This window comes from Vigna angularis, chromosome 3, assembly GCF_016808095.1.
Source record: "Vigna angularis cultivar LongXiaoDou No.4 chromosome 3, ASM1680809v1, whole genome shotgun sequence".
In the NCBI taxonomy this organism is placed as follows: Eukaryota; Viridiplantae; Streptophyta; class Magnoliopsida; order Fabales; family Fabaceae; genus Vigna; species Vigna angularis.
The window spans coordinates 40,716,969-40,738,605 of NC_068972.1; the positions used below are offsets into that span (position 1 = coordinate 40,716,969).

The 21,637-nt window shown below is 29.5% G+C and overlaps 1 protein-coding gene and 1 long non-coding RNA gene across 3 annotated transcripts; one reads left to right on the forward strand and one right to left on the reverse strand.

The window, feature by feature from the left end:
* Positions 1-7,659: 7,659 nt before the first annotated feature.
* Positions 7,660-10,195, reverse strand: LOC108325801 (uncharacterized). 2 transcript variants are annotated; one of them, XR_008247749.1, is made up of 5 exons: positions 10,142-10,195; positions 9,980-10,042; positions 9,758-9,830; positions 8,064-8,418; positions 7,660-7,896 (listed from the first exon to the last, which is right to left on the reverse strand). It is a non-coding gene; the product is annotated as an uncharacterized LOC108325801 (long non-coding RNA). The 2 variants fall into 2 exon arrangements; XR_008247748.1 differs by having other exon boundaries at positions 9,980-10,158.
* A 1,775-nt stretch (positions 10,196-11,970) lies between these two features.
* LOC108326248 (receptor protein kinase TMK1) lies at positions 11,971-15,865 on the forward strand. Its single transcript, XM_017559631.2, has 2 exons — positions 11,971-14,466; positions 14,837-15,865. Exons 1-2 carry the CDS (start codon positions 12,096-12,098, stop codon positions 15,343-15,345), a joined length of 2,880 nt encoding a protein of 959 aa, XP_017415120.1. The 5' UTR covers positions 11,971-12,095; the 3' UTR covers positions 15,346-15,865.
* The last annotated feature ends 5,772 nt before the right edge of the window (positions 15,866-21,637 follow it).

The following is a 21,637-nucleotide window of genomic DNA, read 5'->3' on the forward strand; positions in this document are numbered from 1 at the left end:
TATTGGTTTTACTTAACTGTTGACCTGTCATTTAAAAGATCGCTCATCACTTAATATGTGTGAGTCAACTATAAGAATCTAACCAACAAAATAAATGATCAAACACCATATACAAAATTTTTAAATTAACGAAACACAGAAAAATTATTTAAACTTAATTCATATATCACATCTTGTATTCAAAAGGTGAAATTATTTTTATTGATACGACTTAAATTTTATAAATACATATTTACTTTAAGTTTTTTTCTATAAAATTATATTTATCTTTTAAAAGCAGAAAATAATTATTCATTAACCTACTTAATTATAAATACTGAAAAGTCTATATTATTTTACCATTTAATTTAAAAGGTTATTTAGAGAGAGGAAGATATTATTTTAATAGAAACTTATATTGAGTAGGATAATCCAAATTCAATATAAATAAATTCCGTTGAGTTCAATCCAATTTTCCAATGGACTGAATGGTGAAGATTGTTGATTCATAAACTCAATCCAACCTTACCAATATCATTAAATTATAATAATAATTATTATAATAATAATATTAATACATATTATTTATTCTACTAAATAAATATAATTTTAAAATATTAACTTATTTAACTCTTCAAACATTAAACGATATTATTTTTTTAAAGTAGTCCATGAAAATCTAAAAAGTATTTTTAAATTACATTTTTTTTATCCAATTGATTCAATTGGATCTAACTCAAATAAGGAAAAGTTAAATTGCATTATATATAAAGAAAATTTAGAAACTCAACCTAATTCAGTCCAAGAAATATTTATTGGATTTTAGGATGAATTTTTCCAAAATCCAACTCAATTTGGTATCTACACAATTATATGTGTTATATCAGTATGCTGATAAAAAACAAGTGTTATGTATCTGTATATTTCTGCAAGAGCAAATTAAAAGTTTTCTTATCTGCATAACTGCTGCACGAAAGAGGTCCCACGACATTAAAGAACCTGTCGTGTTCTTATCATTTTATTATCATTTTATTCGATTTGGATATCACATGCTGCACTCACCACACGTTTGAGAATTATAACAGGAATCTAAAGTCCAAGTAAAAATTAACCAAATAATTGTTTTTGTTTTTTTGCATGTGTCAATGTTTCTAATATCCTCAGAGAGTGTTCTTCCTTTAATTTAGAATTATATTTTTAGTATATTTGAAAACCCTTGAAATAAATTATCAAAGTATATCTAGTCACCTTTTTATGGATCTCTAAGTCATTAATTGGTAGGGTACATGAAAAGAGACTTAATACCAAAACTTAAAATAATAAGCTACTTGTTCTCATGCATGTTAAAATGAGAAAAATAAATAAAAATTATGAATGAAATTTAACTTAACTGCTATGTGTTTTAATCAATCTATATTAAATTAATGTTATGTGCCAAATGACTCTCTTTCATGGCATACCAAAAATATCTAAGTGGATGTAGTAGGAGACTCTTGCGTTCAAACTTTGGAGTTTTGTAGTAACAACCAATGATAACATGCACACACAACAGTTTCTAACATGTTACTCTTTCTCTGTTCCTTTCAGTTTGCACAACCCAATGTTATGTTATTCCACATTGTACAACTACGAGACCGTACCATTTGATTCTCTTTGGTTAGAAATTCTCTTCTTCCTAGATATTTTTAGTTTGCCTTTAATCGATACTAAATTTAAATGGCCAATTTGTCATATATGTTTGGAATTTGTTTTCATAATGGGACAAATGTAATTTTCATTATAAGTTTTGTTATTTTTCATGTAGAAATATGTATTTAAATTTATATACTATATTTAGAAATGTCAAAATAGATTTCAATTCATGAATCAAACCGATTTATCACTTATTCAAACTGAATTAAATTAAAAAAAAATTGAATATGAATCAAGTTGAATCTGATTCACTTAACTTAAAAATTATACTAACAACAACTCTTTAATACTTTTATATTGATGTTTCATAAGTTAAAAAAAAAAGCCACATGTCTCATTGCACTTGTGAATGATTGTATTGTTGAAATGCAAAAAGAAGGGCAAATAAGTTAATTAATGAAAGAAAGATGAAAAGGGACAACGAAAAATCTAGATAAGAAAACTTGGTATGAACACCTCAACCAAAGGTGGTAAGCCACAAAAAAAGGTAATTTTTTTCATAATTAAATACTCATCCAAGAATGGGAAGTGCAAGCTATATACATAATCCATTAGAAGAGGGTTTCATAACCAGAGACTTGTCTTTTTGTTCATAATTAGCCACTCAATTCATCTTTCTGGAAAGGATGATTACAACCCATTTGATGAAAGTCCAATACCAAACATTTTTCACGACCTCAACCAGGATTGGGTGCATCTAGATTAGAGAAAAGGGCAAAATGAATCAATTTTGATCTCTTTGGTCCTAATAAGTGCACTCTTAAATTCACCAGACACTACAAACAAAACAAAAAACATTGCACCAGACGATGGGTCCAACTTTGTCTGTGTTCTACCCCACACTCAAACCCACCTCAGAAGCCTATCTATTCTTTAGAATCATGATAATAATAATTGAGTTTCTGATTTATCTCCCACAATAGAATCTGTGGTATAATCTAAGAACTTCAATATAAAAAATAGACATGGTGATAAGTTGAAAATGGAAATGGACCCACATTTTTGTTCAAATGTCTGTTGAAGGAACAATGATTGGTTAAATATGTCCAATGCACTTAATATGCAACAAACTAAGGTGCTTTTTTGAGGTTTACATGCGATGCATAGTGTTGTTGAGAACGATAATTAATGTTCTAACTAACAACAATAATTTATGCTTATTTATTAGTTTATAAAAAAAGGATTTGCTTGGTACGTAGTAGGATGCTCCAAATTTATTTTAATATGGAACGACACTCTTTAAAATATGAATATGTTCATTCATTGAATATTTGTATATTGAACTAAGATGTTTTTTATTACTAACCAATGTCAAATTTAAATAAATTAGGCTAATGAAATATATATATATATATATATATATATATATATATATATATATGTACACTAAAGGGGTTGGTGAAAAGTGTGAGAGTAGTTCGCAATGAGTCACAAATTGCTTTTTAATTTGAATATTATGGTTTATATTAAAATATATTCTCAAAGAAAATAACATCATAAACATTTAATTAAATTAAACTAATCAATACAGAAATATAAACAATTTCAATTGAATAGTAATTTAAAAAAAAGTGTAACATGAATAGATAAAATTGTTCAAACTTCGATTGTAGAATTTTCAAGATTTTGCAATATTAACCTCAATTTATTTACAGACTATCGTAACAATTGTTTCCTTATAATGTAGTTTTCCCTTTAGAAAGTGCATAGATAATTGAAATGGTTTTTAGCTTCTTAAACTTTTTTCTATATATATTATCAAGAATCGAAATCCTAAAAACGTGTTTAAAGAATTTAACTATTTATCAGCGGTGTTAGATTGATGTTGTTGCTTATACTAATGATTTTATGTAAATTTATATTTACATTTTAATAATCGGAATCATTGTTAAATATATGTGTATTGTGACTTTAGTCTACAATACGTGCATAAAATATACGACTTTTTGAAATTATGTAAACCAATTATAATGTTAAAAGGGAAATCACGTGTTTTTGAAAAAAATGTGACAGATTTTTAAGCACACAATGAATAAATCAATGTATTAATTCACAGTGATCAGTTTAATTATTCTTAAACTGGGGTTTAATTGATTATAATTAACGTATTTTTCAATTATACTAAGGCTTAATAGCTTACTTGATATCTATATTAAGTGGGTTTTTTTCAGTTTAGTATCCAGTTTTAAAAGTGTATACAATGGGTCATAAAGTTGTCAAAATTGTATGAATCAAATTTCTTCCGTTAAATAGAGAGAAATGGAGTTAACTCCCAGTTGACAACGTGGCGAAGGAATCTACCCATTTTCTTCTCTCTCATATGCTTTTCTTGTAATGCTCCAACTTTTTCTCTTTTTTCTATATCTTTATTAAATACTTTTTTTCTATCTCTCATTCCTCCACAACCTCTACCTCCAGAATTATTAGAAAGGTAGAGAAGAGAAATTGAATAAACGGTGTTAGTGACCGAATAGTGTGAGTGACCGAATGGTGTAATACAATGACCAAACGGTGTGAGTGAATAGTTCAGGGTTCCAATATTTTATTAGTGTTGTTGACAATGGTGTAAGCCAATTACCGAACGGTGTGAGTGAATATTTAAGGGTTCCAATGACCGAACGGTGTGAGTGTTGTTGACCGTTCATTCAATTTCTCTTCTCTACCTTTCTAATAATTATGGAGGTAGACGTTGTGGAGGAAGGAGAGAGAGAAAAAAAAGTATTTAATAAACATATAAAAAAGAGAGAAAAAGTTGGGATATTGCCGGAAAGCAGAGGAGACAGAGAAGAAAATGTGCAGATTCCTTCGCCACGTCACTCAGCTGGGAGTTAACTCCGTTTCTATCAATTTAACGGATGGAACTTGATTTATACAATTTTGACAACTTTAAGACCCAATATATGCACTTTTAAAACCGGGTACTAAACTGAAAAAATCATTTAACATAGGGATCAAGTAAGCTATTAAGCCTTATACAAAAAAGCATTAAAATATTCATGTCAAGTAAATTAAATATATCGTTTGCAATTTAACATTGGATCTTTCCTATTTGATTAACAAAAAAAATTGATTGAAAAGGTTATAAAGCATTAGTTAAAAATTAAAAATTTTCAAAATATTAAAACAATGGGCTCTTTATAATATATATATATATATATATATATATATATATATATATATATATATATATATATATATATATATCAACTATGAATTATCAAGTGTGAGATTATGGGATGTTACATTAATGCATGTGACACCCGGGCACTGATGAGGGCGGGGAGTGATCGCCGGTGCAAGAGGCATGAAGTGCAAGGGACACTGACAAGGAGCGGCTCCTGGCAGGCTTCCAGTGGAAGGAACACATGAATGAATCGAACATACACTGGAATGAGAGGGATCTAGAGACTGTATAGGTATGGGACTATACAGTTGATAGATAACTTAAAGGGATTGATTTGGTTACTCATATCACCAAAATGCATTTGCTTTTCGGTAGCCTAACCCATAAGAACTTCATGGTTAACCATGCTTAGCCTGGAGTGGTGCAAGAGACACTGACAAGGAGCGACTCCTGACAGGATTCCAGTGAAAAGGACACATGAATTAATCGAACATACACCGGAATGAGAGCATTCAAGTTGACGTGGCGTTACACATTTTTTTAAACTCATTTTGTAATTTCATTTTGATATGTTTGACGCACTTTTTCTTAAAAGAATTGAAGAGAGAGAAATACAAAAGTTAAAATAATTTTTTTATATATTAAAATTGGTCTATATATAAATTAGTAGTGAAAGTTTTCTTTTATAGTTTTTCTATTTTTTATTTTATTCATAAACTAATTTTAATTTATAAAATAATTGGTTTATTTTTTCCTTTTAAAGAAATAATTATAAATAAAATTGAGTCGCTTGTTATATTTGAATGGTGTCAAATATATTTTTTCCAAACCTATTAGCAAGTAACCCTTAAATGTTTAATACTAATTAGTTACCTAACTTTATTAATGGTTATATATGTATATCTTCTTCATGGCAGATCTACACCATAGGATCTGTAATAACAGTAAAAAATTAAACATTCTTATTCATTATACTGTCTCTACGTTCCTCTTTCTTGCAGGTCTTCAAAGTTATCACGACTCCATGTTAGGCATGCCAATAAGTTCTCCATGGAAGATTCAACTCTTTCAATTATTATATTATGAATATATATTATGTTAATTCATTGACATCTTTAATTCTAAATATAAAATATTTAATTCTAATATAAACTATTATCTCTAATTCATTTAAAACTTCAATACACATCTTTAACAAAAATACATTATGTAAATATTAAATGTGAAATAAAATATTTACGATGATACAAAAGTAATATAATAAATTCAATAAACAAGCATCTTTGTTAAAATAAATAAACTTTAGTATTATTTTTAAAAACAAAAGTTTGATATGCTTTAATCTTATAAAACTAATGTATAATATAAAATTTGCATTGAAATATTATAAATTTACTTTAGTTTTAGTTAATTAAAATAGACGAAATTAAATGTAGATAAAATTCATGGGTTGATGTTGATAGCCTAGTGGTCCCTTTTCACGAGATCCATCACAAAAGCCAAAAACTTTCATCTCAATTAAGTCACACATGTTCTATGCCACTTATTGCCCTATGCCTAAGGCTTTTTCTTCCATATTTCTTCCTTGTCAATTTGGCACCAATATACGTGTAATGCTAAAACAAAAAATAAAGTATTTTTATAAGGAATTGAAATAATTTTATAAACCTTTTCTTCCTCTATACTTTTAAGATTTATTCTTTCAAATATCTTTTTATTTTTATCTTTTAAATATTACATTTTGATCTTGGTTCACTTCATGAATTATCATAAAATGTTACCTCAACCTTGAAATTTGTACTGAATAACCATACAATCATATTTATTATTAACATTAATTAGTTTAAAACAAAATACCATTGTCATTAATTAAATTATGATTAGATTATTGTTAATCCAAAACTCACTCTAAAAATAAATAAATAAGTAATTATATTTATTATGTATTAACTATTGTTACTATCCAACATAACTGACTTTAACATCATTGGATGGACATTAAAAAACAACAATAACTAAAACTGAGATAATATAACAATAAATCAGACAACCACGAACTCATAACTGAATAAAATTGATTGATATTAGCTAAATAATATATATATATATATATATATATATAGATATATATATATATATATATATATATATATATATATATATATATATATATATAATTTTAATAATTTTTATAAATCCACTTAAATTATGGTCTAGTTATCTAACTCGTAATTCGCGTTTAGTTATTTGTCTAATGCAAAAATAATTTTAAGGAAGAGTTAGTTGAGTTTACTAAATTGCATTACAATAACGGTAAGTGTGAAACGTCAGAACCAGCGATTTAGTATAAACGAGGCACGTGATTCCTGAAAATATCAAGATTCTCTTACATGTGCCTTTGCAAAACAAAAAAGTTTTCTTTTGTTTTGTTTTCTTCTGTATCAACACGCCAAAAACCTTAGCAAAACAAAGTCAAAATGTAAGATAAAAATAAATAACTACTTGTTTTAAATATCTTATGAATTTCAATATTTTTAATAGGTCTTTTATAAAACAAAGTATTTTATTAAGATTTTAAAATATTTTATTTTTAAATATATATCGTTTAATTTTATCATTAATTATATAACATGATTATTAATATTATTTATATATTTCCAACTTACTAATTAATTGGTATATTTTTTTCAATATTTTACAACTTGCTAATAAATTCGGTTTTGGAGAATGAAAAAAACAAAGTTAATCGATAAGGAAATCGAAGAAAGAAGAAACATATATTTCTTAATAATAACATGGGGCATTTGTGTGACATCCCAAATATATAGCAGATATATATGCAAAGACATCATCAATTTATAATATTAGAAATCAGTTAAGAGATGTACTTAAAGTATTATAGGATTACAGTTTTCCAGAATTTATTAAGAAATTAAAACTTCAAGTACTAGAGTATTCCAAAATATGTCCAGAATTTGAAACTTAAAACATAACAAGGTTCTTCAAAATGACTAAGAGAACTAAGAATTCCTAGTGAGTCTAAGCTGCAGCATCATCTTCATTTCTCTCCAATGTTGCCTCCAAATAAATCTCATCTTCCTCTGCTCACATCCAAGTGGATGATCATTGCAAAAGAAAACACATACAACAAGCACACAAACAAGCAAGGGTGAGCTAATTATATAAAAGCATGCATCATATCAAGCACATAACATACAAGAGATAACTTAAATCAAAGCAGTTTAAGGCATACATCCTAGCATGTTACCTTCTAGACTTGACTCGTCCGGACTTTAGAATGATAGTCGAGCTATGGCGGGTCCTGCACTCGTGGTGACTTATGAAACTTGGGTTCCCCACCCTGCCACACTCACGAGGTTAGCCTGTTCCGGGCCTTGAGACATACTGGAAGCCCCCAAGACTAAGACCTCCTGCTACTCCTCACCATATGGATTAATCCCTCTACTTGAGTATGATTAGCCATTGGAGTTTCAGAATGACCCCCAAGACTGAGCTCCTACTTTCATTCTAAAACACTAAGGATCTCACCAAGAGATCCTACACAGATGGAACTTGATTTACAACTTGGATCATACTTTCATCACTTTGTAATCATATACTTTCTGCCACAATCAACATATACACAATCTCAACAATATACATTACTCACCACTCACAAATTATAAAAATAACATCTTCACAATTGAATCTAAGTTAATCAATACCAAGAACCAAACAGCTCCAACTAACCCATAACAGCTCATAAAATGCATCAATTTGTACATACCTACAAGTAATATAATTATTGATTAACATTCACGTTTCAATATAAGAAACAACTATCCTTACTTTACTATATATATATATATATATATATATATATATATATATATATATATATATATATATATATATATATATATATATATATATATATATATATATATATATATATTATTAGAAGCATATCAAACTTTCTTTTCAGGCACCTATTTTGCTGCAATCAAGGCTACTCTGGATTCTAAATTAATCATAACTAACTGCCCACCCTGTAAATCATAAAGTGTAAAATGGATATTATAAATATATATATTTACATTATATTATTATATATATATATATATATATATATATATATGATACGTAACGTTATAAATATATATTTTTATATTATATTAAACTAATATATATATATATTATATTAAATATATATATATATTATATTAAATATATATATATATATATATATATATATTTATATATAGATCCTTACTTTAAGTTCCAAACACATATTGACTGATTTCCTAAAATTATAATTGACTAGAAATTAACACATGATAACTTTATGCATGTACAATCAATTTGTTTTATTTTATTTTCATCCTAGTAGAGATCTTTCTTTACCCTAATTGGTCACCGGAGAGGACCCAGATGTCTGAACGCATCAAACTCACCTTCGACGCCAGCACATATGACTAGTCACAACTGACTGGACTAGGCCAGGACTAGGCCAGGACTGCTCTATGATCAGGATGTGCCAACTCAGGTTTTTAAGGTTCCTCTATCCTACCCACAAAGAAAGACTCTCAATAATTAACAATTAATTTATTTAAATTATCTACCCTGTTCTATTATGCTCTAAATCTGAAATGCCTAATTTTAATATTTTCACTTTCTCTCACAACAACCTCAAACAGTACCTGTACATCTATTTAATACCCATATACATGTTATTACAGAACCCTTACTCCAGACCTTCCAACAAGATCAATTTCAGCCAACAAACTCATTACAAACAAATTAAATTCATCACATCACAACATGCACAATTTCACAGTTTCAGTTATAACACCCAACACAATAAAAGTCATAAAACAGTTTCACAAGAGCACACCAGTTCAACATTCATATGCATATATTTTAATAAAATAAATTCATACAAAAATAATTAGCTCCCCTTACCTGGAAAGCTTAACAGTACCACTCCTAGGAACGCTCTAGCAGTACCTCCTCACAGAGGCGAGTTTGACAACACCTATAAGCCATCAAAAATTGGTGCAGAGCACATTTCTTAGAGTTGGAAGGGACAAAGAAACTAAAGGAAAAGCTACCAGTAACAGGCAACCAGCAAGTTGCATGGCTTAGGTTCAAGAACGGTTAAAGAAAAGGGAAAAAAACACTTACCGGTCGGAATGGAAAAACGTTCGATTCAAACTGAAGCCCTTGGTGCAGCGAGCACGGAAACACCTTCAAATCAAAATTTGATCGGATCAGTAAAGAGAAAATCTAGAGAGAAGGTAGAGAGAATTTTAGGACAAGGATTTTAGAGAGAGAAAGAAAGCTGACAAAATGAAGGAATTCTGATTTTTAGAAAACCCCTTCCTAAGGTCATAGATCCTTAGCTTATGGGCTGACTGCCTCAACATAAAGCTCAATAGCCTTATTATTTTCAAGCTTTTACAATTTGTCTAAAATAATCTGAAAGATATATATCTCCTAAAACAAATAGATATTAGAATCTATGTTTGGACAATTTTTTTCATAAATACATTTAGGATGAAAAACAAAACAAAATTATTCATAGGTTAAAATTAGTTATATATTTAGACGAACTTTTTCATAAATATTTATGTGACAAAAATAATAAGATGTAAAATTTAAATTATTTTTCTCTATAAATTAAAAATATGTTACGAATAAATTTATTTGTAAAATGGTTCATATAACTTTTATTTTTTTTAACTTATGTCTAACCTAGTTTTAGTTTGAGAAGAAAGTACTATTTTTTTCTTATTTTTTCCGTTAAAAAATTTTATGAATAACACAATCGAAACAGTTGATTTGCAAAAGTTATTTTATTTTATTTTTATTATGTACATAACAATGTTAACTTATAAAAAAACTGGGCTCAATTATAGAACTTTTATCATGATTTTTTTAAAAATTTACTTTTAAATTATGAATAAAATAATTTTAATTTATAAGATAAATTTATTTCATCTTTCTTTTAAAGTTGTATGGATAACATCATCATCCAAACAACTGACTTCTAGAAGTTCTTTTATATATTTTTTTATCATTTTTATTTTTCATATATAAACTAATTTTGTCGTATAAAAATACTCATTTCAAAAGTATCAGTTTATCATCTAGGCATGTATTGGTAGGCAAGCGGTAGTAGATAAGTCCCAATAACAATATATTTATATAATAATTGACTTAAAATATATTTTTAAAATTAATTTTAACGAAGTTATTTTAATGGATTTAATTTACAACGGTATTATATCAATTGCTTTATTTATTTCTTTATAATACTTTTTATTTTTATTTTATTGACGTGTCATTATTTATCATAATTAATTGTTTTCTCTCCGCATTAACTAAATTAAGGATATACTTAAATAAAGTAACTGTATTATCTTAAAACTTAAAAGATACGATAAAACAGAATTTCTTAAAAAAACTAACCATTAAAAAAATGGATGAAGTAGCTAGGTAATAAATTTAATTATAGAGAATAAAAAAAAGACCAAGAGACACAGCAATGTCCTTCTTAGAAGAATATAGAAAGAACATTTTTTTTCTAAATTTTAGTGTCACGAATTTTATAATTAATAAAAAAAGGTAAATGGTGTATGTCCTTCTTAGAAGAATATATATTTTTTCTTCATTGTTTTAAATATCATAATTATGGTGAGCCACTCTTTATCTGTATATTATGGTATAACTTTATTATACGAGAAAATATGAATGTACATCTTAGAAATGTATAATCAAATAAGAGAGATAGAAAAAAAAAACCCTAAAGAAGTAATTGCACACGTGAAATAATTAATGTGAAATTAATTGAATTTAGTTTTAACATGGTAATTTTAACTTGCGTATTATTCGATCTGACGTGATTTTGTGAAGAGTTAATGGACTAATGAGTTTTCAAACAGTTGTTTGTTTACTTTAAGTATTTGAAAATTGCATTTTTAAATTATTTTTAATAAGAAATGCTGTTCCTTTTAAAGAAACCAGATAAATAAATAAATAAAATGTTATGAAAGAATTGTAAGAAAATGTGATTAAGAGGAGTTTAGGTTAATTAAATACCAATCTTTATTACAAAAATAGGACGTGTGTGGTGGAAGTGATTGTAATTATTAATGCAGAGACAAACATGGCCTTATAATATAACAGGAACCTCAAACTCAATCTTAATACATTGCACTCACTGTTCGGAGCTGGAGGCAGCAAGCTTCTTCTCTACGATGATGCCTTCCCAAAACGCAGCGTTTTGAGCGACGCTGCAATGGCAATGGCTCTGACATACTCTTTGCCGTTGCTCCTTTTCTCTCTGTGGACGGTGGTGTTAACCGCAACGGACCCGAACGACGTGGGGATTCTGAACAGTTTTCGAAGAGGTTTGAAGAACAAAGAGCTCTTACCGTGGCCGGAAGAAGGAGGAGACCCGTGTGGGAATCCGCCATGGAAGTACATCTTCTGCAATGGAAACAGAGTTTCTCAGATTCAGACCAAGGACTTGGGTCTGGTGGGCCCGCTACCCTCCAACTTCAACAAGCTTTCAATGTTGGAGAATCTGGGTCTGCAGAACAACAACCTCACCGGGCCCTTACCCTCCTTCAATGGCTTGTCAAACTTGAAGTACGCATTTCTCAACCGCAACGGGTTTGAATCCATTCCCGGAGATTTTTTCCGGGGGCTTCGGAGTCTGCAGGTGTTGGCTTTGGATTACAATAATCTCAATGCCTCTTCTGGTGGCTGGGTGCTTCCTCAAACTTTGGAAGATTCGGCGCAGTTGAGGAACTTCTCTTGCATGAGCTGCAACTTGGTGGGTCCTATTACTGCGTTTCTCGGCTCTTTGGCTTCGCTGGAGGTGCTGCAGCTCTCCGGGAACAGCTTGACCGGGAAGATTCCGGGGGAATTGAACACCGTTCCGGCGTTGCGGATTCTCTGGCTGAATAACCAGCGTGGCGATGGACTTACTGGGACAATTGAAGTTGTTGCGAGCATGATTTCGTTGACGAGTTTGTGGCTTCACGGGAATAAGTTTAGCGGGAGTATTCCGATGAACATTGGGGATTTGGTCTCGCTGAGGGATTTGGATCTTAATGGGAATGAGCTTGTTGGGTTGATTCCGCGTGGTTTGAGTGGGATGAAGTTGGAGCGGTTGGATTTGAATAATAACCACTTCATGGGTCCGATCCCTGATTTTGCAGCGGATAAAGTGAGTTTTGAAAGCAATGATTTTTGCTTGTCGAAGCCTGGGACTATGTGTGCGTTTGAGGTGATGGCGCTGTTGGATTTTCTTGGGGGGTTGGGTTACCCTCAGATTTTGGTTGATTCGTGGAGTGGCAATAATCCGTGTGATGGGCCATGGCTGGGGATAAAGTGCAATGGGGATGGAAAGGTGGAAATGATTATTTTGAATAACTTTAACCTTAGTGGTACTTTGAGTCCTTCTGTTGCCAAGTTGGATTCTCTTGTTGGAATAAGATTGGGAGGTAACGATATCAGTGGTAGGATACCCAGTAATTGGACTAGTTTGAGATCATTGACGTTGTTGGATCTGAGTGGTAATAACATTTCCCGTCCCTTGCCGAGTTTCGGGAAAGGGATGAAGCTTGTGATTGATGGGAATTCTCCGTTACGTGGTCCCCCAGAAGTTTCTCTTTCTCCAACTGGTTCTGTTTCTGGTTCTGGCAAGGTTGAACCTCCTTCATCTGATAAGCGTAATCCTAATCCATCTGAAGACTCTAGTCCCAATCCAAAGTCTGACAGTGTCTCTCTTGAGTCAAATAATTCCAGAAGGAAAGGATTGGTTACACTTGTGGCTCCTATTGCAGGTGTTGCAGCTGCGGCTTTTGTTCTCATTCCGCTTTCTGTGTATTGTTTCAGGAAGAGAAACGGTGTCTCTGAGAAAGCAGGGTCTCTGGTGATTCACTCCAGAGATCCTTCTGATTCGAACAATTTGCTGAAGGTTGTAATTGCTAATGACGGTAATGGAAGTGTTTCCACAGTGACTGGCACTGGGTCTGGGACTCTAAATGGAAGTGGGGAATCTCATGTCATTGAATCTGGGAACCTTGTGATATCGGTTCAGGTTCTTCGAAATGTGACCAAGAATTTTGCACGGGAGAATGAGCTTGGGCGCGGTGGATTTGGAGTAGTTTACAAGGGAGAATTGGATGATGGGACTAAGATTGCGGTGAAAAGAATGGAATCGGGTGTTATTACCAGCAAGGCCTTGGATGAGTTCCAGTCTGAGATTGCAGTTCTATCGAAAGTCAGGCACCGGCATTTGGTATCTCTTTTGGGTTATTCAGTTGAAGGTAATGAGAGGATTCTGGTTTATGAGTATATGCCACAAGGGGCTCTCAGTATGCATCTGTTCCATTGGAAGAGCTTGCAACTGGAGCCACTCTCTTGGAAGAGGAGGCTCAATATTGCCTTGGATGTTGCTAGAGGAATGGAGTATCTTCATAGCCTGGCACATCAGATCTTCATTCACAGAGATCTTAAATCATCAAATATTTTGCTTGGGGATGACTTTAGAGCAAAAGTCTCGGATTTTGGATTGGTAAAACTTGCCCCTGATGGCAAAAAATCTGTAGTGACCAGGCTTGCTGGTACATTTGGATACTTGGCACCAGAATATGCAGGTAATTTTGTATTATTTTTATTTTGAAAATCTTTTATAATAGGAAATTTTATAATATTCCCGAATTTAATCACTTTATTTTTTCTGTGACTTCTGTTGATTCTATATGCTATTGCATACTCTGTTGATTCTATATATATAGAGAGAGAGAGAGCCATACTGGGAAATCTTGAAAAGAAGTGAATACAATTCTAAACATTTCACAGAAAACAGAGAGAAATATCTCACCAGGGAGGATAGACTTAGTATGATTCTGCATGATATTATTATCAGGGACCATATCGAAACTTTTACAGACCCAAATGCATGATCCTGATGTGTTTGACACACTAAACTACACTGATTTCTGCTCTTTATATTATATATTTCAGTGACAGGAAAAGTTACCACCAAAGCAGATGTTTTCAGTTTCGGCGTTGTTCTAATGGAGCTGTTAACTGGATTAATGGCACTTGATGAAGATAGACCTGAGGAAAGCCAGTACTTGGCATCGTGGTTCTGGCATGTAAAATCAGACAAGGAGAAACTAATGGCTGCTGTTGACCCTGCCCTTGACATAAAGGAAGAGATGTTCGATATTGTCTCCATCATTGCCGAGTTAGCTGGGCACTGCACTGCCAGGGAACCAAACCAAAGGCCAGATATGAGTCATGTTGTGAATGTTCTTGGACCGCTTGTTGAGAAATGGAAACCATTCGATGATGAGACTGAGGAGTATTCTGGCATCGACTATAGTCTTCCCCTTAACCAAATGGTAAAGGATTGGCAAGAGACAGAAGGGAAGGATTTGAGCTATGTGGACCTACAAGACAGTAAGAGCAGTATCCCTGCAAGACCTACTGGGTTTGCAGAGTCTTTCACATCTGTTGATGGCCGCTGAAACAAGTTGTTTGTTGATTTCTTCAATGCACCTTGCTTTCCTTTTTCTAGTTTTAAGTTGGTCAAATACAGATCCAAATCATCGGTCTCATTTCTAGTCTCCTCAAGGTTTTAAATTGCAACTGCTGTTGCAATTTCGGAGTCTTCGAAACCTTAACATTGCAGAAACTGTAGACAAATGTGTTTGCATTGTGGTGATTTTGGTGTTAGTCTTGACGATGCAGCTACAGTTATCGTTTTATACTCAAAACCTTCCTCCTAGTTGTTCATTTTCTTCACTCTCACGTCGCTTCTTTTACTGGGGATAGGAAATAGAGAAAGTCTGTTGGTACAGTGCAGACATCTCAGCATCCTCTTTTCTCTCAGTTTTTTCTTCCTGTCTATGGCAAGTGTTTACTGTAAGTGTAGTGGTGGATTTAAGAGTTTTCATGTGTATGCTTTGTATTTTCAACTCTTATATTTAAGATTCAATGGTTGTAGATAATGAACCACAATCAATGAGAAAGCTTGTTATTTGTTCATTGATTAATGTTTCTGCTATCTTGGACATGTAAATCAGTTTGAAGAGCATTGTACGTAAAGAGCTAAAACTTGTGCATACTACAACATTCTTTCTTATTATAGACATTTTTATTTCATTTATGAAACAAATTTATCTATATATATATATATATATATATAATATACAAATCATAAGTTTAACTACTAAAAAATTAATCAAAAAGTTATTTCCACACACTGTAACACACGCAACCTTGCACTCTCTTTCTTTTCTTTCTTTTTTTCGTTTCTCTCTCCCATGCCTATGTGACTTTCTCAGCTCTCCCTCCTCTCGCAATTTCCACCTCCAATTCTTATCTATTTCAAAATATAATGTTAAATTGAGGAGCTAACAAATATGTTATATTGGTTTGAATTGTTATATTTTATGGTATGAATGAAGTTCAAGTGGTAAAGGAAATGATTTCTTGATTTTAAGAGATTTGTGATTGAATATTTTGGTTTACTTATAAATTGTATGAATGTGGTTACTTCTAAGAAGAATTAACACATATAGAGTTTGAAGTGATCTTAACTCTACTAAACACAAAGACTCATATAGAGAATGAAGTTTAGTAGTGAGAGTTAAAGGAGTTTAATATAGGGAGATTTGGTGAGAGGGAATACATTTCTTGCTAGGCTATAATAAACTAACCTTGTTATGAGAGATTTTAGACTATGCCAGAACTAAGTTCAGTCTTTGTAGTACTTAAGGTAACATGACATGTGCAAGACTTTATAAATATTTAACTTGATACATGTTATTTAGGAAATTGAGTCTAAAATGTATATGTGTTTATAAATGATTATTGTATAACATGATTATGTTTTATTTTAAATTTTTGCATTGGTAGATGTGTGAGTATATAACTTGTTAAAATTTCACTACCTTACTTTTTTTTTTTGATGATTTTATTCTTCTTACAATCAATGATTATATATTGTACATAAATAAATTATACTCTAAGTGAAAGAGTTAAGTAGTCATTAGTTTATTAATGGTTAAATAGTGAATAAATATAATTTAGGTATAATTTATAAAAAAATTATTAATGAAAGTTTTAAATTGTGATTTTTCATGGAAAAATGTAAATATATATTATATAATTATAAGTTTGATTATGCTTAATATTTAATTCGTAATAAGATGGTGGAATGTCATGCACACATATCTAAAATAAGTTCAAATAAAATTATTTTAAAAATGCATTAAGCGGAGTATTTTTAGTTTTTAATAACAACCTCAAAATTTTAGTAAATTATTTTAATATATTTAAATAAAATACAAAATTGGAAGAAAAAGTATTCACAATAACCTTTTTTCCATACACATTTTAAAATTATTTCGATTTTTAAATTTGATAACTCATGCATGAAAATAAAAAAGAAACAGTTTAAAAATAATACAAAAAAATCTATTTGTAAAAATTAGAATTAAATAATCAGTTTTAAAAATTTGTAACTGATTATCCTCACAGAAAAAAAATAGATTGAGAAAATTATTTTATAGGTTTTCAACCAAAATATTAAATGTGTTATTTTTGTAAAAAAGTGAAAGGTGTGATTTTCGTAAAAAGTGAGAGAAGTGTTATTTGAATGAATATTTATTTTTTAATATAAAAAAAATCGAAGAACCGGAACTCTTTTAAGAAAAAAGTTATGAAAGAATACTTCAACTAGATATAATTTTGACAGTTTAATTTCTAAAGCATGTAAATGATATATTTAAGGTAAATATGTTTTATTTATAAATTATTTTTAAAAATAATATTTTTAAAATAGATATATGTGTTCACTTTTTTGTAATAATAAAAACTAATAAAATTATTATTATTATTATAAAATTAAAATAATTTTAATAATTTTATTACAAATAATATTTATTTATTCTGAAGGTAATTTTATAATTAAAAGATAATTAAGTATAAAACAATCAAATCGATACAAATGATTAAATTTAAAAAAATTAGCACTTAAAAATATAAAATTGATAAAATAATTATTTTAATTTTATAAAACTTCTTGAAATGATTAAATTGAAAAAAAAATGCCAACAAAAAAGATCTTCTTATATAAATATATATATATATATATATATATATATATATATATATATATATATATATATATATATATATATATGTATAGATTCTTAGAATAATACAAAATATCTCTTTCAATAAACTATAAATGAAGTATAAAAATAAAATAAATATATAATTTAGGCAAAAGATAAAATAATATGAAAATAAAAAATATATTTAATTTAAAATAATGTTATTTAATTAAAAATTGGTCAAAATGAATTTTAAAATATTATCACAAAAATTTGTAAAATCTCATAAAATAGAATTTTAGAATTGATGGTGGTTTAAAAATAGTGAAATTCAATTATTTTAATACTAGATGGTTTTTATATAAATAGTTTGGTTATGAACTAGTTTTATTATTTTAAAATACATAATCTTTCTAAAAACTATTTTTCTAGAGTTTTCTAACTTCTCTTTAAGGTTATGTTAGTCTATTTGAAGATAAGATATCGCCAACAAGATCTTGAAGTCTAACTAATCAGTTTCTGCAAAAAAGTCATTGTTCTATTTTTTTTTTGGTTTTCTTTTCCTTTACATGTGCACCATCTGTGGTTGCATGTGTCATCTGAGTTTCCTATGTGACTCTATGCTAATTAGTGGTTTTAGTGACATATTTCAATCATGATTTTGTTGTTTGTAGGTGCAAATAATGTGCTTTGATATGTGAGAGTTGTTTGGGGTTCTATAAGGTCATTTGGTCCTTTAATAGGTAAGAGAAGCTAACTACAACTTTTGATGTTGATAATATTTTGATAAATTGTGTTGCATGCTTAATTTGGTTTGAGATTAAATAAATTGGTATATGGAGTTGTTGAATGTGAGTTTGTTGAAATTTCGCTACTAGATATCCTAATTGGAGTGAATTTGTGATTTCTGATATTGAAAGGACCTTGTAGTTGCTACTTATTCAGTGTACTTGTTTTTTATTGCTTGAATTGGTGGTATTGATGTTATTATAAGTTGGTAATTGTTGCTGAATTGTAGTGTGGTAGAATGATAGAGTTATAGTAGTTTTTGGTTTAAATTTTGGGGTTTTGACAGGTCAAATTCAAATGGAATTGTTTAAGGAATGAACTTAATATTTAAAGTTTGTTATTAGGTCATTTAAGACTTGGTTGACCTTTTACTTTATAGAAAAATATGGTTTTTAATATGTTCAAATATGAGCTTTTGAGTTGTTGGTTTGGTCGGGTGGACCTTGTTCCTAGCCAAATAAGAAAGTTAGTATTCAAATTAAGCCATAAAAATGTTTTTGAATTAATTCTAGTATCAAAAATAACAATTTGGTTATTTAGATAGGTCTTGAGTATATCTAGATCATATTTAGATGTTGTTGTCTTCTGATATAGCGTTGAGTGACATTGTGTGGTGTTGAGCACTGCCAAACCAGAAAGTCACTAGGCTCTTGAACGCTGAGCGCTCATTTTAGGTGCTGGACATAGAAAAAACTGAGAGCTAAGCGATAGTCTCAAGCGTTGTTGCAAAACTAGAGAGCTTTATGGTTTATGGGCGTTGACTAGTGGTTTAGGGGCGTTGAGCACCACTTCTTCATTGCAAGCTTGAACCCCTTTTCTCCATAATTCATTAGGCGAGCATGTCTTCTTGAACTATGACGGTAGGCGCCAGAAGCTAGCGTTGGGTGTGCCCTGTTCTCAAGCCTGTGGTTTGTTTTTGTGCTTCTGTTCCTTTCTCTTGTTGAAGTGAGTTAATGTGTATCATATGTATGGGTATCATTAGATTGATGATGCTTTATGAAATGAAACTTGAATGTTAGTATGTAGGATAGTTATTCCCATAAGATATGGTGGTTATGATGATTATGAGTGTGATATTAATGGTGAATATAGTATATGTGTTTGAGGTAGTTCCATGGATCTCGTGGAGAGATTCTATGATGGTGTTGAGTGAACTAATATTGATGTAGTTCCATGAATCTGACACTCTTAATAACTTTCAATCTCAAGTAAAGAGGGATGATTATGTATGAAGAGTATCATAAAGTCCTTAGTCTGATGGTCATGTATTAACCATAAATGTTTGCGGATTAACATTGGTGTATGGTTGTTTGATGTGGACGGGTTGTTTCACCACACATAGGGTATGTCCTCCAAGATGTTCTACATCAATACATGTATCCATATGGTCAAGTCTAAAGAAAGAAATTTATGACTTATGATTGATTATTTTATTTATGTTATGTGTCTAATTTTATAAACGTGATATATAATTGTTTTTGATATATTAGATTATCCTTTTTTTTCATTTGATCCCGTGTAAGAACGAGAGTAAAATGATTAGATTTTCTTCTTACTAAATTTTGTAAATCACTAATAGACTTTTATATACATTCTCTTTGGAAAAATTGTATACTATTAAAACTGGGTTACATAATTTAATTTTTCAAAATACATTATTGGATAAAAATATAAAAAAAATTAAAACATATGGTCAATTTTGACTTTGAAGTTATAATTAGTAAAAGCAAATGGACTATGCATTTTTTTTTATATTTTATGTAAAAATAAATAAAAATCATATTTACAGTTAATAGTTTTTAATGTAAAAAATAATTAAATTAAACTAATAAGTTATATATAAAAGTTAGAAAATAGTTATTTAAAGGATAAAATTAATAAATTAATTATTTTAATTTATAAAATATTATTTAAAAAGTAAAAATGAAAAGATGAATATACTAAAATGAATTTTTTTATATAATAATATAGAAGTTACATGTATTAATATAGTTACCAAGATTAAATTTATTATATTAGGTAGTGTTTAATATTATTTGGTTTATATTGTTTGTATTTGATATTTTCAATTCTTTAAAATTTATAACATATATTATATTTACTTATCCTTATATTTCTTGCCATAATTGTGTGTTTTAATAAATGTTTTCAGTGTTAAGAATTGGGTTGTTACACTCTCCATAAAAATTAATGATATAATTAGTTATCTCTAATATTTATATGTTCTTTAAATATTATATTATTTTAACTGAATATATAATTGATTTGCGAGTTGAATTATCGTTTGATATAAAAGGGAAAACATAATTCTGTTATGTCCTTTTATTTTTGCAAGATATATTTAATTTAATCAATAAAACCACATTCCAATATAAAATAATAATAAACTGATTTTATTAATTAATTTTTGAAAATCACTTTTCAAAAACTTTTTAGATTTCTTTAAAAGTTATCCCTCAATCACACACGCTCTCGCATCAATGACGGATTTGAACAGCACACGACCACGTCCTTCTTCTTTCCACGTAAAAAAAATAATCCAAAACACTCAAAAAGTCTATCTATCTGTTTACAGATGAAACGAACCGTTTCAACCTTACTTGGTCCCCAAGTCACAACATTAGGCATACATAGGATCCTCGCGTCAACCCCAAGAATTCTCTGGATTTTCCACTCCTAATTACCATTATTGCTAGATATTCAATATTCTCTTTAATTAATACAAATCCACACAAATTAATTTGCATTATACCACTTTAAACAATTTTCACACCCATATATTTAGTTTAAGTTATTATAGAAACTCCTCTAATATAAAATTATACACATTTAAATTAAAAATTTAATTCTTATCACAAATATATAGACATGAGATAATATATTATTTATAATTTTATATTATATTTTT

Coding starts and splice junctions, on each gene's coding strand:
- LOC108326248 (XM_017559631.2), top strand. CDS start 12,096: ATGGCAATGGCTCTGACATACTCTTTGCCGTTGCTCCTTTTCTCTCTG. Junction 14,467..14,836: donor CTTGGCACCAGAATATGCAG/GTAATTTTGTAT, acceptor TATATATTTCAG/TGACAGGAAAAGTTACCACC.